The 14,568-nt window shown below is 40.8% G+C and overlaps 1 protein-coding gene across 1 annotated transcript in view; it reads right to left on the bottom strand.

Moving 5' to 3' along the window:
• Window positions 1–9,768: 9,768 nt before the first annotated feature.
• Window positions 9,769–14,568, bottom strand: part of GPR176 (G protein-coupled receptor 176) — an 84,565-nt gene continuing 79,765 nt past the window's right edge. The window contains exon 3 of the mRNA XM_019725512.2: window positions 9,769–12,897. Coding sequence (XP_019581071.2) covers window positions 11,775–12,897 — 1,123 coding nt within the window. The 3' untranslated portion in view covers window positions 9,769–11,774. The remainder of the gene's footprint in view (window positions 12,898–14,568) is intronic.

Raw genomic sequence — 14,568 nt, 5'->3', positions numbered from 1 at the left:
CACCCCCTCCCAGACCTCCCAACCCTGCTTGGTCACAATACCACGCCACCCATGTAATCAAGAGTCATGAACAGGGAAGTAAATAAAGGTTTAAAGAACAAAAATCAGTTTCTGGCACAGGTAATCCTCTTTATTCAAATAAAATGCACTTTTAAGTGTAGTACGTGTTTAAGTACTTTTTTAGTACATTTTGTAGTACTTAAAAGCTATAAAATAAATCTGCTAAAAATGGGTTCTCAGATTTTGTTGTTTATAAGGATCATTTCAGGTGTTGTTTGAAATGTTAATTTTAGTCCCTATTGATTGATTTAGTTGGGCTAGGGTCCAGCCCAGGAATCTGTATTTTCACAGTAGTTTGGTGACACTGGTGCGATAGAACCATAAGCGTGCTTTTAAAAACACTGACTTCAAATTGTGTTTCAACGGGTAAATAGTGATGAAGTCACTGCTCCAAGTGGCACCTCTGAGACCCCTGGAGCTGTGAACCCAGGGACTCTGACCAGAGACTTCCTGTACCTCCTTTGTAAATAAATAGTAAACTAGAAACTGAAAAATGTTCTCCCTTCCTACTTCCTGATTCTGAACCCTTTCCTTCCTCTTCCTACCTATTGTGGAGTGCTACATAGAATCAAGTGGTAGTCCGAGGAAGTCCCCATTTTAAAAATCAAGGTGGAAGAAAAGCTTGCTGCTTCTCAATATCTGTTAGTTCAAACACATAATGATACCTTTAGAATTTTGTAAGTAAAAGGAGTTAGCCTTGTTTAACTTGTTCAAGTGATATGAACACCCGTGTGGGGAAAAAAACAGCTGTGCCTGGAGGCTGTGGAGACATAAAAATCAGCACACACACACACACACACACACACACACAGAGTGCAGATATATGTTTATGGCCCAGAAAGTTAATAGAGGCTTGTTTTTACAAAGATAGTGAAGTAAATCAAAGAAAATGGGGATGTCTTTTAAAATCCAGAGGTTTTGTGGGTTTGTTTGTTTTGTTTTGTTGGTCATCTCAGTTCAGCCCTCAAGAGATCATCTCTGCCAAGTGATTCATTCTCACCAGAAAGGGAGAAATCTGTCTCCTCTTTTCTCAGAGGAGAAACAGTAACGGACTGCTTAAACTCTCGTTATATTGCTGGCTCCAAACTTTGGTCACCTGCAGCAATTCTGGGCCTGTAAAGAATTAAAGAGTTTCTGGAAGTTTCCCGAAGCTAGCTGCAGTTTCCATTGCTAGATAGATGCCAGTTGCGATTATGAGGTTCTACTCCTGGCATTTCACCCCTGCCAAGGGAATGGACGAAACACCGCTTGTGGATAAATACTGCTGTGAATAATGGCTGAAGAGGAGTTTAATAATTTCACTGCAACAATCAAGCTAGGACTGCAACCCATAGTTTCTGAACACTGTCCATGCTTTGAATGTCACGCTTCATGCTTCACTCCACTAGCAAGCTTGTCTTTGATTCCAAACCATAACTTCTGTATCCAGCCTAGGTCTCTGATCCTGTATGGGGTTGTTTGTTTGTTTGTTTGTTTGTTTGTTTTAAATCGGTCTCTGGATCTATGTACTAAAATGCATTTTTAGTATATAAATCTTTATTATTATATAAACCTTAATTTATTTTAACACAAAATAAAAGAAGTTAAAGCGATTCACGTAGCATATTAGAAATGTATTCAAAATAAACAACAGGTCTTAAGCAGCAATGTAGAGAAATTATTTTTTTCAGAGTTAAATGCAGAGAAAGAATAAATGGGTCTACAACCACCAGGGGTGTTTTTCAGTCCGCAGTCAGGCTGCCATCCTTACTCACTTCTTAGCATCTGGCTCACTCCTTATATATCTTTTCTTCTTAATTCAAATTCAAAGTAATATTTCTATCTGAACGTACGTGTTTAGTTGACTAGGAACTAGTCATCATTTTGATGACTTTGGCTTTCTTGTATAAATCCTTCTTATTTGATTATCCAAACTCCTTATTTAACAGAGGCTGATTTATTTTCCCTTCATTTTATGCTAACAAACTGGAATTAATATTCTAATTTGGCTCAATATGTGTTATGTAACTCATACGATGACACACAAAACCATTTTAAATGATGTATTAAATTTAAATGCACCCCTGGTTTCTCATCTGGTTTCTGCTAAGCACCAACCTGGGCCTGGTCTCTTAACCTTTCTCAACCTGTTTCTTCATCTAGTGAAATAAGGCAGGGACTGGAAGAAGGTTTCTACACTTTCAGCTCTGAGACTCTGTAATCATCTGATTTAAGCAAGCAGGGCTCTCTTTGGAAACGACCCGCTTATGTATCCCAGCCTGTACCTTGACAATATTCATACGAGCATAAAAGCACCTGCTCAACAGTCTGGGCAGCAAGAATTGCCCGTTTCGAAACATCGGGCAATGGTAACAGCCATCTGTGTTGTCCTCTGCAATCTACAAACAAAGAATTAAACAGAGCCAAACCACAATTCGTGTCCCCTGTTTCTATAGCATTTTATGCAGTAGAATGAAATGAAAATTGGTTTCGGTTTTATGAGATTTAGGTTTGTATCCCCCTCTATTGTTGATTCTAAAAGAAGCTGCTTCACTTCTCCAGGCTTCCATTCACCAGCCCTCTTAAACAATGGGAAGATAACTCCTAAGTACTTTTTCTTACTTTGTAAAGAAATTAAAATGTTCTTGAGATTCTATATTGAATAGTTTTCAAAATGTAATGGTTTTAAAAATGAGTACTTTTATTTCAAATAAAAGCAACCCTCTATGCTGGAGAATGAAAAAAATGTGGTTCAATTCACATCTGACATCCATTAAATGATCATTTATGTTATATTTTTTGCTACAGATAGCTTGGCATTTTTTGTGAAAATTGCCAACTACCTTTTCTTTTTTTTTTTCTTTTTTTTAAGGAGGGCGCAGCTTACAGTGGCCCATGTGGGGATAGAATCGTCAACCTTGGTGTTATTAGCACCACGCTCTAACCAGCTGACCTAACCAGACACCCCTACTTTTTGTTATGAATCTAGAGATCATTACCTTGGCCCAAACTTATAAAAATTTACTATTCAGCCGGCACATTTGCATTCATGCATTCTTTTGTCTACCATTTATTGATCACTTACTCTAAACCAAATCCTCTAGCAAGCTATTTCTTCTACGCAAAGTGAACTTTTCATTCATCCTCTAATCATTCTTCCTTGTTCAGAGATCCTGACAGGGACAGGAGCTAGATGGCCACCTGAATTCCCCCCAATACCTCACCTCCACTCATTTTAGATAGAAAGTGTCAGGAGTAAGGGGAATTTCTGAATGCTAACTATGTGAAATTTTCTATTTGCAATAACTAGCAGAAGAAAATGGAAGGCTTTAGTTGGGGAAATTGTTTTTCTTTATCTTCTCAACCTATTATCTGTTGGATTATTTAAATTACATCATGAAAAAAAGATGTTTAAAAGCACCAGTTTCTGCTCCTTACATCTTGTTTATGGATTCAGCGTATTTTTAAATCATGAGTTCTGGTCCAAAATCTTGAAGAAAAATCAATCTCCCTTGCCTCGATTTCTCCATATTAAATTGCAGAGGTGGGTATAATGAGGCTAAGATCCTCCAATTCTAAGCACTATGACTACATAAAGCAAATGGGAATTTTATAGAGAAGGAAATTTCCTAGATTTAAAGAAAAATCTTGCTATCCATCGAACAAAATCATTGAGGAAAACTGACTCTGGGTGGTGAACGCACTATGTGATATATATATAGATGATGTAGTATTACAGAATTATACACCTGAAATATATATAACTTTACTAACAATTGTCACCCCAATAAACTTTAATTACAAAAAAATATATATCTTTGAGGAAGACCCACATCCTCAAAAAAACATAACTTTCACTTTCCTTCAGCACTTCTGTCAGCACTTGACCATTCACAGCTCTCTGTCTCTTGTGGAGGTTTTTTCTCCCCTAGCTGTTTAAAGGTCAGGGACCATATCTTGAACACTATATATTCCATTATAATAGTGTGTATTAAATGCAATAATATTTACTGTTATAAATGAATGAATCTTGCTAATATTTCATATACTTGCAGGGAAGAGTATCAAGCGCCCCTACGGAATTATGGGAAGTTGGTGAGTGATTTGATGGCAATGACTCTTAAATTAAACTAACGGTAAACTCAGTACAGAATTAAGAAAGAGGACGTGAGGCAGAAGACGATGCCAAGTACTCTTGGCCAAGCTGTCTCAATCTTGGCATTCCGTTAAGAGTTTTTAAACATTTACTCTGAACTAAATTCCTCTATAACAAAACAGGGGAAATTATGCAGCAGAAGGAAATTTGGGAAACAACGTTGAGAAAAACAGCTGCCAAGCATTAAGGATTTTAATCCAGTTCCCAATATAGTTTAATAATATGTGCCAAGTCAGTATTCAAAAAATAGTCATAATAATGATAGATGATAATGATCATGAGTAGTTCAAAGGGTGCAGTGGAAGAATTGGGCCTTAATGCTTTCTGTACCATTTTTAGTTCTGTCTCTAACTTGCTTCATCTCTTAGGGCTAATGACATGGCCATCTGTGCTTCTAGTTTCCCCATCTGCAAAATAGAGGTCATATCATTTCCTACAGAAAGTTTTTGAACTATACAAAGCAGGCAATGATAAGCCAAATGCTACCAAGGGAATAAACCTTAAGACAAGAGAATATTATAAGTTAAAATTAATTAAGATCTTCTACATAACATTCAAATGACTTGAAGCAATTAATGGAAAGGTACTTACATAACATTCACTTTAGATATTTTTTAAGTAAATAGAAGCATAAATTATAAATAAATAAACAAATTTCAAGACAGTTTAATTCATTAAACTAAATATTTTAAATTATATCTCTCTAAAATACTATGTTATTTCTAAATTAATTTCTGAAGCAAACTAGATTTAAATTAAACTTACCCTTAAAAAGTGGTAACAATTCTTAAATGTGCCTTAATATATAAAAAAAGAAGGAAGAAATATTTCTTCTTGGTTATTGAGAGGATATGGAAGAAAAATAGAATTCAGAACAGCCTACAATTACCTAATTCATACAGCCAAAACAAAGTAATTATCTGAATAGGTTGACATCAGTTGAGCTTATCAGCAAAAAGCCCTTTGTTACTCTGACCCTGAAAGCTTAATTTGCCTTGTTTTCTCAATTCCCTTTAATTTTGCGTATGGTTTCTTATTTTTTCTTTTGCTTAGTCTGATGGTACACTTAAAATTCAAAAGCTCTTTGAAGTAATTTTTATTTTTTCTATACATGTAGATTGTTTTAAAATGTAACAAAAGGGTTTAAAACGAAATAGATAAACAAAAACAGTCCCAGAGACAAAGACTTGCAATAATTTTAGTTTTCTCTTCCGGCAGTCACACATCTCCACATTTCTAAATAATATGTGTATTCTACTCTCTTTTGCATCATTCATTTTGGATATAATTTGACTGTAACCTTTTATGATAGATGAAGATATTGCTCTCTTGCACAATCATCCCCTTTACGGCCCCTTCTCTATCTTCCTCCTCCTCTACAATAACATTACAATTTTTGATCAAATAAACACTCCATGTTTATATTAATATATCCAGTCAAACATTATTCACCCCTAAAAAGTATAATCTATTATCTTTTTTCTCTTACCTTTAATGTCTCCTGAAATTAATAATTGTCTTATTGTTTCCTTCATTTAGTTCTCCCTGTACCCTATTCAAACTCTTCCCATATCTCCCAAAAGCTTCTCTGCACCAGATCAAGTAATCTATCAGTTACACTCTTTTCTTGGAGACATCCCTCCTATCTCCTCCTCTCTGGACTTGTTGCTCTTTAGATTACTGCACATCATCCTGGGATTTCCTTCCACTCTTATCTGAGAAATTTCCTTTGTCCATATCCTGAATGAGTTCCCTGTTTCTTGGACTTCACATCTTCCTCTTTCATGGTTTACACCCTCATTTTGTTGGAGCACAATATACAGCAACTTCTTCAGATTAAAAAGACAATATATTGGCAGAAGAAATCACAGACTTCATGCATACATAGTCACACTGCTCCAGTATGGACTGCTGACCTCCACACCTGATACGGCTATCATGCTAAGATCCCCCTTCACCGTGACACTGGGGTTCCCTCTGCCACTCTTTTGTGTCACATGCCCTGCGTCCACTCCTCAACTCCCTCTTCTTTTTGTTTTAGAAAATATTCTCTGGTAATTTTCAGAAAGAGTATATGAGAGGTAAGTTTTTTGAGACTTGTATGTTTGAAAATATCTTTATTCTACCTTCACACTTGATTGATAGTTTGGCTGGGTATAGAATTCTAGATTGGAAATAATTTTTCTAAGAATGTTGAAGGCATTGTTTTATTATCTAATAGCTCCTAGTGTTTTTGAGAAATTCAAGGCCACTCTGATTTCTTATCTTTAGTATGTGACCTGTTTTTGCTTTCTGCAGTCTGGACTCACTGCCAGACTCTGGACTGGGGCTCCACAAGCTGGGAGGCAGGATATGCACAGGTTCTCTTTGCAATTACACAAGACTTTATTTTGCTGCATCCCTGGGGCTTTGCCTGGGAGGCAGAATTAGGGCCCTTTTATCCAGAAAGTACAGATGTCTACAGTCTTATCACTTACCTCTGGCTTCTCTTCTTTTGACTGTGCTCAATTCCAGGGAAGCTTTTTCTACTGAAGGAATATGGTCCTACCTTCCTCAAACCATCTCAAACCTTTGGTTAACCCAAGGTTTCTCAACCATGACACTATTGATATTTTTGACCAGATAATACTTTGTTGTGGAGGGCTGTCCTGTGTGTTGTAGAGCATGTAGCAGCATCCCTGGCCTTTACCCAGTACATGCCAGTAGCACCTCCCCAATTCTCAACAATCATTACCAAATATCCACTGGGCTAACCCCAAGAGCCCCCTCTGTTCTCCTAAGACCCAGGCTTTGATGCACAACTGGAAAGAGACTCACAGTCCATTTGCTTTCCTTGAGGCAATGAATATCTTCCCCTCCTTCCCTGAGGCAATGCTTGGGAATGTGAAGAACAAGGCAAAGGAGGAAAGAGAAACTACATGCATCATGAAATGTGGTTAATATTTTAAAAGCATTATCCCACCTATGTTGTATTTTATCACCTGTTGTCTTAAAATGGACACCACAGGTTATTCTAGTACCTCCATTGTGTGTCATTACTTTTTGTGTATAGACTGCAATGATTAGCTTATTAAAAAAATTTAAGAGGGGGCAGAAAGAGATTTAGTCACTAAATGCTAATCAATGTAGCTGAAAAAAAAAGATCATTTTTCATGCTCAACATACATGCCTGGAACTGTGTTTCTCAGTATTGAACTTCCCTTCCAAGTTAGGACTTACACTCCCACTAGTGAATTACACCGATGCTTAGGTGTTTGGAGAAAGAGATAGATCAAAGACCTTGCATTTGATGCTTTTAATCCTTCCATGAGTCATTCCAAGGAAATCGATAAGAACCAGCAATAACTCTACTGACAGCTCATACACAAGAAAGATTTAACTACTTTTTCTGGTGCTGTGTCTTATTCATTCATTCATCATTAATTCATTTAAGTTTAGAAATAAGTGGTTCGTAAGTCCCCAGAACATGAATTGCTGTAAGAGGTTCACGTAAAACAATCCTGAAGATTATAGTTTCAGTTCTATGAAGAACTTCAGGTCTTTATTCTGCCTATTAACCAATTTATCACCTTGGCACAAATGAGGGAAAACACTGGTTGAATCTGAGGCTAAGAGAAGGGGAGATATTTTAGCTTCTGAAGTCTCATGTATGGAGAATCTTAGATTGTTTCAATTGAGTTTAAAAGCCTTGAGCTCTCACAAAAAAGCTTTGGATGCTGTCCTGGTTTCAGTTCCTATTTTATTCACATATTCTCAGATCATTAACCAAGAATCATTTTTTCTTTTGGCTACATAACTCTCATATAGCACAAGCAGTTGTGATATAAAACTGCTAAGTGTTTACAACTCTTTGGGGGAAGTTAATCACTTTGCTATAATGTTATTTACATTGTATGTTGCTACACTGGTAGACTACAATATGAAAGCATTAACCCTTTCCCTCCATCAAAATTCAGCCTAAAATAAGCTCTTTCCCCCTGAGCATCTCAGCTCTGACACGCGGCAACAGCTGTGTGTACACTGAGCCCCCCACTCCGGTGCATGACTGCCAAGAGCTCAGAATGCCCAGAGCTGAGATGGAGCAGCCACTCCTCTCTCCAGCCAAATCTAACTTGTGCCTGAGCTCCAGATGTTATTTAACACACCAAGTGATTAACTTACAGTTCGTTTTCCATGGAGGGAGCCACTTTGGTTTTGTATATCTGCTGTTAGTTACTCTATGTACTCTGCTCACCTCTTATTTCATCAGTAAATTATGCTCACTCATATTCACAATCTGCCTTATAGGTTTACAGCAAAGTTGAACATTCTTTTAACATTCGCCCCCCGAGCCTCCCACACACACACACTTTTTTTTTTTTTGAAACTGAGAATTGTTTAATTAAGAAATATTCTGGCTTACACATTTGTTTTTTTTCTTCAGGGATTCAAATAGGGACTCTGTACTCCCTCAAAGTAACATCATCACAAATATTAATTATTATTAGGGTAACTGGTGAAACCATCAGTTTAATCTAATTTTCTGCAAAAACATTCCAAATAAGTCCCTAACCACTTTTTTAAACAATGTAACGCATAAGCACTCACACTGATATAGATTCACTCTGTGCCGGGCATAATATTAAATAGATCATCCCATTTAATCCCCACAACTGCCCCCTGATGTATATTATTGTCTCACTTGGATTCCTCTGAAAACAGAGCTGGAGACAAGGACTTCATGCAGTAGTGTTTGGGGGCAGTGATCCTCGAGGACATTAATGACGGCTAGAGAAGGCCAGACAGGGAAAGAGAAGGAAGAGTCAATAAAAAGATTCATTATTGAGACACCATGGTGGGCAAGAGGGACTTAATTCTGCCTGATCTCCTGAGGAAAGATGTGGAAAGATGCCACCCACAATTGTCCAGCAGGACAGGAGGCAGGGGCATTTATCCACTGGTCCCTATGCCCTCAAGGGGTCCCCGGGAGCCAGAGAGCTCTCACAGGGCAGAAAGCAGAGAAGCTAGGCCTTGACTGCTCTCAGGGAAGTGGATGCAGCCAGCAATAGCCTACTGCAGACATGGCTCAAATCAGAGGTGAAGTGTGTGAGCTGGGGCAAACGACTTTTGACCCAGTGATTATTATCTTCTCATTTTACAGACAGGAAAATATGGAGGTTCCCTCGCCTGCTTGAGGTCATAGCCCAGTCAGTGGTATAGCCTGGTCTCAAACATGGGTCATGTGGCCCCAAAGCCCCTGGTCTCAACCATGTGCTATCACCCACGCCCCTCATGGAGGGAGGATGACGGCTGCACTCCACTCTTCCCTGGAGAGGGAGTGGCCCATCCACCAACTCAATTTGGAACCCACATTTGTGACATTTACTCAAACATTGCATTTTCTTCTTTGGGAATTCATTTTTTAAGTTGTAACAACACTCCAAAAAATGCTACTGCGAATCTACGTCTGATCTGCATTTATGTGGAAAAAACAAATACCTTTCATTTGAGATCATGTAGGAAGAGAAAAGTTCAGACGGCATATACCACTTGTGTGGGAAAGAGGAAATAAAAACACATAGCTCATACAACTCTTTTTTGAGTTCAGAAACTGCTTTTCAATTTTTTTATTAAAACGTAATTCTTCAAAGAGTATAGAAATACACCTGGCAATGACCTGCTATATATATATATAATCAGAACAACACCAAAGTGACTACATTTGACAGATTCTTCTAAAGTGGACACAATTTTATGACAGACTATGTTTCCCCTTGATGAAAGTTGTAACAATTGTGAAGGTTTTAAAAGATAAGCGTGAAGGAAAACGTGTTACCTGTCAGGGCAAGAAGCTACCGATGGCATGCACACAGGGCCCGGGAGGCAGCGGGGCAGGGAGAGGGGATGGCAGTCCCCAGTTTCTGCTGTGAGTACACAACACTTCAAGAAGACAAAACACACAGAGGAAGGCACAACCTCTGCAGGGGAAGGCTCTTTGGGTTCATGTTCCGGAATCACAAGACACAGCACCCAGCAGAGGACAGGAAAAGGAGACTCCTTATAAGCTGAGCTTCCTCTGAGGGATAGGGCCATGGAGTGAAAGGAAAGGATACATGAGAACCACAGCCTTCGGGATGTGGAAGTGTGCAGTGAGAAGGCCCACTTCCTTTCAAGCTTGCTCAAGGCACTGGATGGGCTCCCTTCCATGCTATCAACAAGAACAAAATGCCCTAGAGAGAAGAACAAGGCTGGCACTTGAGTCATCTATGGTTTGAATTCAGCCTGGTGAAAGTCACCTTGAGTCCCCCCCACCCGCCCCCAGGGGACTAATCACTTGAAGACAGTCCTCCCTCTTCTACCTACTCTGGCTGCTGCGAAAACGTCACTGGGAAGGAGCAAGTGGAGAGCTCACCTGGGCTAGGTGCTGCCTTGGCATTTTAGAATGATTCATTCTTTCTCCGTGTCATATTCCTCCTTTATATCCAAAATGAAGAAAGAGCCACAGTTGCACAGACTGCAAAAGGGACTGGTCGGGCCTGGGTCTGCAGTCCTCCTGGAAAGGGAGCCATTTTTGTCAGCCTTTCCCCGCTCTTTTGGGCAGAATCACCTTTCCCCACCAAGCAGTTTTAGCTTGATGTTTCCAGAGGACCCAGTTTACACTAACTTTGCATTTTCAAATTACCTTTGAATTTCAGAAGTTTTGCATGGGATAACTTTTTTCAATATACTTTACTCCTACAGATTGCTATGCAGCCCCTTTCAGGTGAGAATACGTGGGAAGAAGACAGACTAGAGTGTGTGGACATTTCAGTCTTTCTTCTCCACCTCTACACTTCTCTCTCATTTGTTGAAAAAATACAATGTAAGGGGGAAAGTCATAATGAACTACTTGTAGTATTTTATAACCAACACAGCAAACATGTCTTTCTGAGGCCATTGTGATGTCAAGAGAATGTCAGGATAATCAAGGACAGAGCGGCTCCCTTACTGCCAGGCATATCTATTACCGTGTCTGTCAACTGGGGGTTGAATAGTTGTTGCTCATCCATAACCCAGGGAAAGAATGAAGGGCGTCAGGAGAAACTGCAAGTCATACGATGGGGCCTCCCAGAGAATAGGAATCAAACACCAAGTCCTTATCTTCCCTTATGGTAGAGATCAATATTAAACACTTTTAATATGTGTCATATTTAAGCCCATCAAATAGGCATGTTCTTTGTGGTCACGCTCCTTCACAGTTACCTTGGGCATCCCTGCAATGCCCCTGTTCCCTTGGAGCTCATCATGCTTTTCTCTCCGTGTATTCTCTGCTGGGCCCTCAGAACTGAGGAGTCCCCAGAAAATGCACATGGAGTAGCCATCCCAAGACCCATTCCACACGGCCCAGCTCTCACCTCCACAGAGAGGACCACGGACTTTACGAAGGACATGGACCACTGGGATAAATATATATATACTCCCTCAATAAAGAGGACATTTGATTTTATAGATTTCCCTCTCGTCCAAAAGCACGTGACCCAGATAGGAGGCGTCCATGCGATCGCAGGAATCACAGAGCCGGAGCAAAGGGAGGGCAGCAGGGAGGGATTTTCAATCCTTGCTAGGAGTCCACCTTTGGGAAAATGCTCACTTTATTGTTTCTGCTCATCTTCCGCTCTACCCTGCCTACTTTGGGCATCTTTGTCTGGATCAGCTCTTCTGGGGTGTTCCCCAAGGGGGGAAGCAGCCGCTTCTTGCTGTTTCGAGTCTCTGAGAGCCACTGGGGAGGCAACTCAAAAGGCCCAAAGCCAAACTGCAGCGAGTACTTGTCAGGGAATGTGTCCGCTTCCACTGGGGCTGCTGGTGCCACCTGAGATATAGAGTCCACTGTGCCCGGGGGTGGTGCAGGGGGTACACACTGTGACCGCTGGTCTCCCTCCAGGCAGGGGCTGAGTATCACCTTGGCCTGCAGGTCAGCGGAGCCAGTGTACTTGGCCTCGCTCTCTTCCTCGTCCTCTGTGGGCTTAAAGATCTGCTGCTGTCCAATGTGGAACATTTCCAGGAGCTGGCTTCCCGAGCGTATGCTGGGCTCCAGGCTGGCATCTGCCAGCCCGCTCCCTGTCCCCACCACATTACGGCGACTGCACCGGTGGTGCAATTGGACCAAGGTCCCTACCAAGCACTTGCGGACAGATTTGTTCACAGTGAGGAAAAGCACAGGGTTCGCCAGCAGAGACACTTTGGGCAGCCAAATGGCGGTGAGCAGCAAGAAGACGGAGGTGTCGGGGACGTTGAGCACGGTCTGGTAGACGACCAGGGTGGCGTAGGGCACGCTGCATACGATGAAGACCGTCACCATGGATAGCAGGGTGGCATGCAGCTCGACCTCGCGCTGGGAGGCGTAGGGGATGGAGATCGTGTTCTGCGGGGTCCGCAGCGCTGCTATGATGACCTTCTTCTTCTGGCTGGCACTCAGGGCCCGCCGGATCAGTATCAAGAAGAGGAAGACCACAGCCACCGGCACGATGACTGTGGTGATGTTATAGATCAGAACGTACACCAGGTGGCCCAAGGAGTTGCTCCAGACCTCGCTGCAGGTGGACATGGCGTAGATGTCGGCCACGTTGCTCACTGCAAACACAGGGACGCTGGCCACCACCGCATGGGCCCAGATGTATATCACCAGCTCCCGGGACCTGGCATCAGATATTTTTCTCTCCAGCGGATAGAGGACAGAATAGTACCTGAGAAATACACACACACACGATTCACTTCACAGGAGAAGATATGCGTTAAGTTAGGGAAATCTATATTACCAGAAGTGGGAGAGAGGGAAAAATGGATCAAGTTCTTTTATTCTGCCTAAGACAGAGGAAACCCCTGGGGGAATGGGGAAGCCACACCTTCAGTTTTGAGGACTTTGCTGTACAATTCATAGCTAGCTTTATAATTACTGCCACCAGGACTAAGTCCCAAAGGGTGTTCTCAATCTAAAGGATGTCTCCATCTACTGTAAAGACACCCATCTTTCCATTTAAGGGTAAAGGATAATTTGTAAAAAAAATTAGAGGAGATTTAGGGCAATTTTCAAAGCCACTAACAGAAAGAAATTTGTCTGCACACATTTCCAAAGCAGAACCATGCCACAGTGTATGCGTGGATATCATTAGCTTTACAGTTGCTCAGAACAGAATAACCGTATGAAGGATGGAGACTCTGACAAAGTCCTTCTACAAAATCAATTCAACAGACAAAAATTGTCCCTGCTCAGTAGCTGTTGTTCCTATGATTATCACTTAGTAACCCCTAAGAGCAACTAATAAGTGTAAAATGCCTGCATGATTAGATTTTTGTTAAAGTTTGATAAAACGTTTTTTCCTTCCAAGTTTTAACTTGATTATTCTACGACCACCTAATCAGAATTCCAAAAGCACCTAGTTTCCCTATCACCAATGATTTGGGGGAACTAAGTAATTCTTCAGATTCTAGAGTCACATCTATCATGAAAGGGCTGCCACTGGCCATCACAGATATGGTGATAATCAGAGATTAGCTAGGCCCATGCCTCTACAGTCAGCTAATGCTGGAGTCAACCTTACACCCTATTAACACTTATTCACTCACGGGGCCAGGAAAGCATGTGTGACTTCCTACCATGAGGATTTCTGAGAACCAACTATGTGCCCAGTACTGTGCCAGGCACTGGGTTACAAAAATAAAAAGACGTACAGAAATGTTTCTAAACTCAATGGAAAAAGGCATGCAAACAAACAATTATAAATGATGTCTGTACTGGAGGTATGCACAAAGGAGGAATGGGAAAGGGAGCACCTGGGAAAATGTCAAGAGAAGGTGGCACTGTGGTGGAGTCTAGCAGGGGTCAAACTGGGGGAGAATGATCCAGGTTGAAGGAGATACAATGCAAACACAACATGACCATGGATGATCAGAGATGGGCGGAGCATGATGAGATGTGTTCTAGATCTCTTTCTAGGAGGGAAAAAATGAAAAAGATATGCATAAGTTATGTATGCTCTTCATTTTATTTCTCTGAATATAAAGTTTTCCAACCACGACTCTTTAAATCCAATGTGATGGCCCCGTACCCACCCACAAATACACGCTCAGGAGTCCACTGTCTCTGATTCCCCTTTGCTAACTGGCAGATAAGAAACCCAGGCTTCCAGTCATTTCCACTTCCATTACAACACAAGCACACAGGCTCATTATAAATAACCATGTTAGTGTGTACATCTCTAGAAGATAATGCAAGAAGTGTAAGTGGCCTCCCATTTCACTTGCTGACTTGGTGTCATGAAACAAATATCTGAGAAAAAGTGAGAGAAAGGGTTCATGCACACCATATTTAAGGTTACAAGTAATCTGTACCTCTGAATAATAAAATAGGAAATTAC

Source organism: Rhinolophus sinicus, linkage group LG03, assembly GCF_036562045.2.
Source record: "Rhinolophus sinicus isolate RSC01 linkage group LG03, ASM3656204v1, whole genome shotgun sequence".
NCBI lineage: Eukaryota > Metazoa > Chordata > Mammalia > Chiroptera > Rhinolophidae > Rhinolophus > Rhinolophus sinicus.
This window is presented reverse-complemented; position numbering and strand designations above follow the sequence as displayed.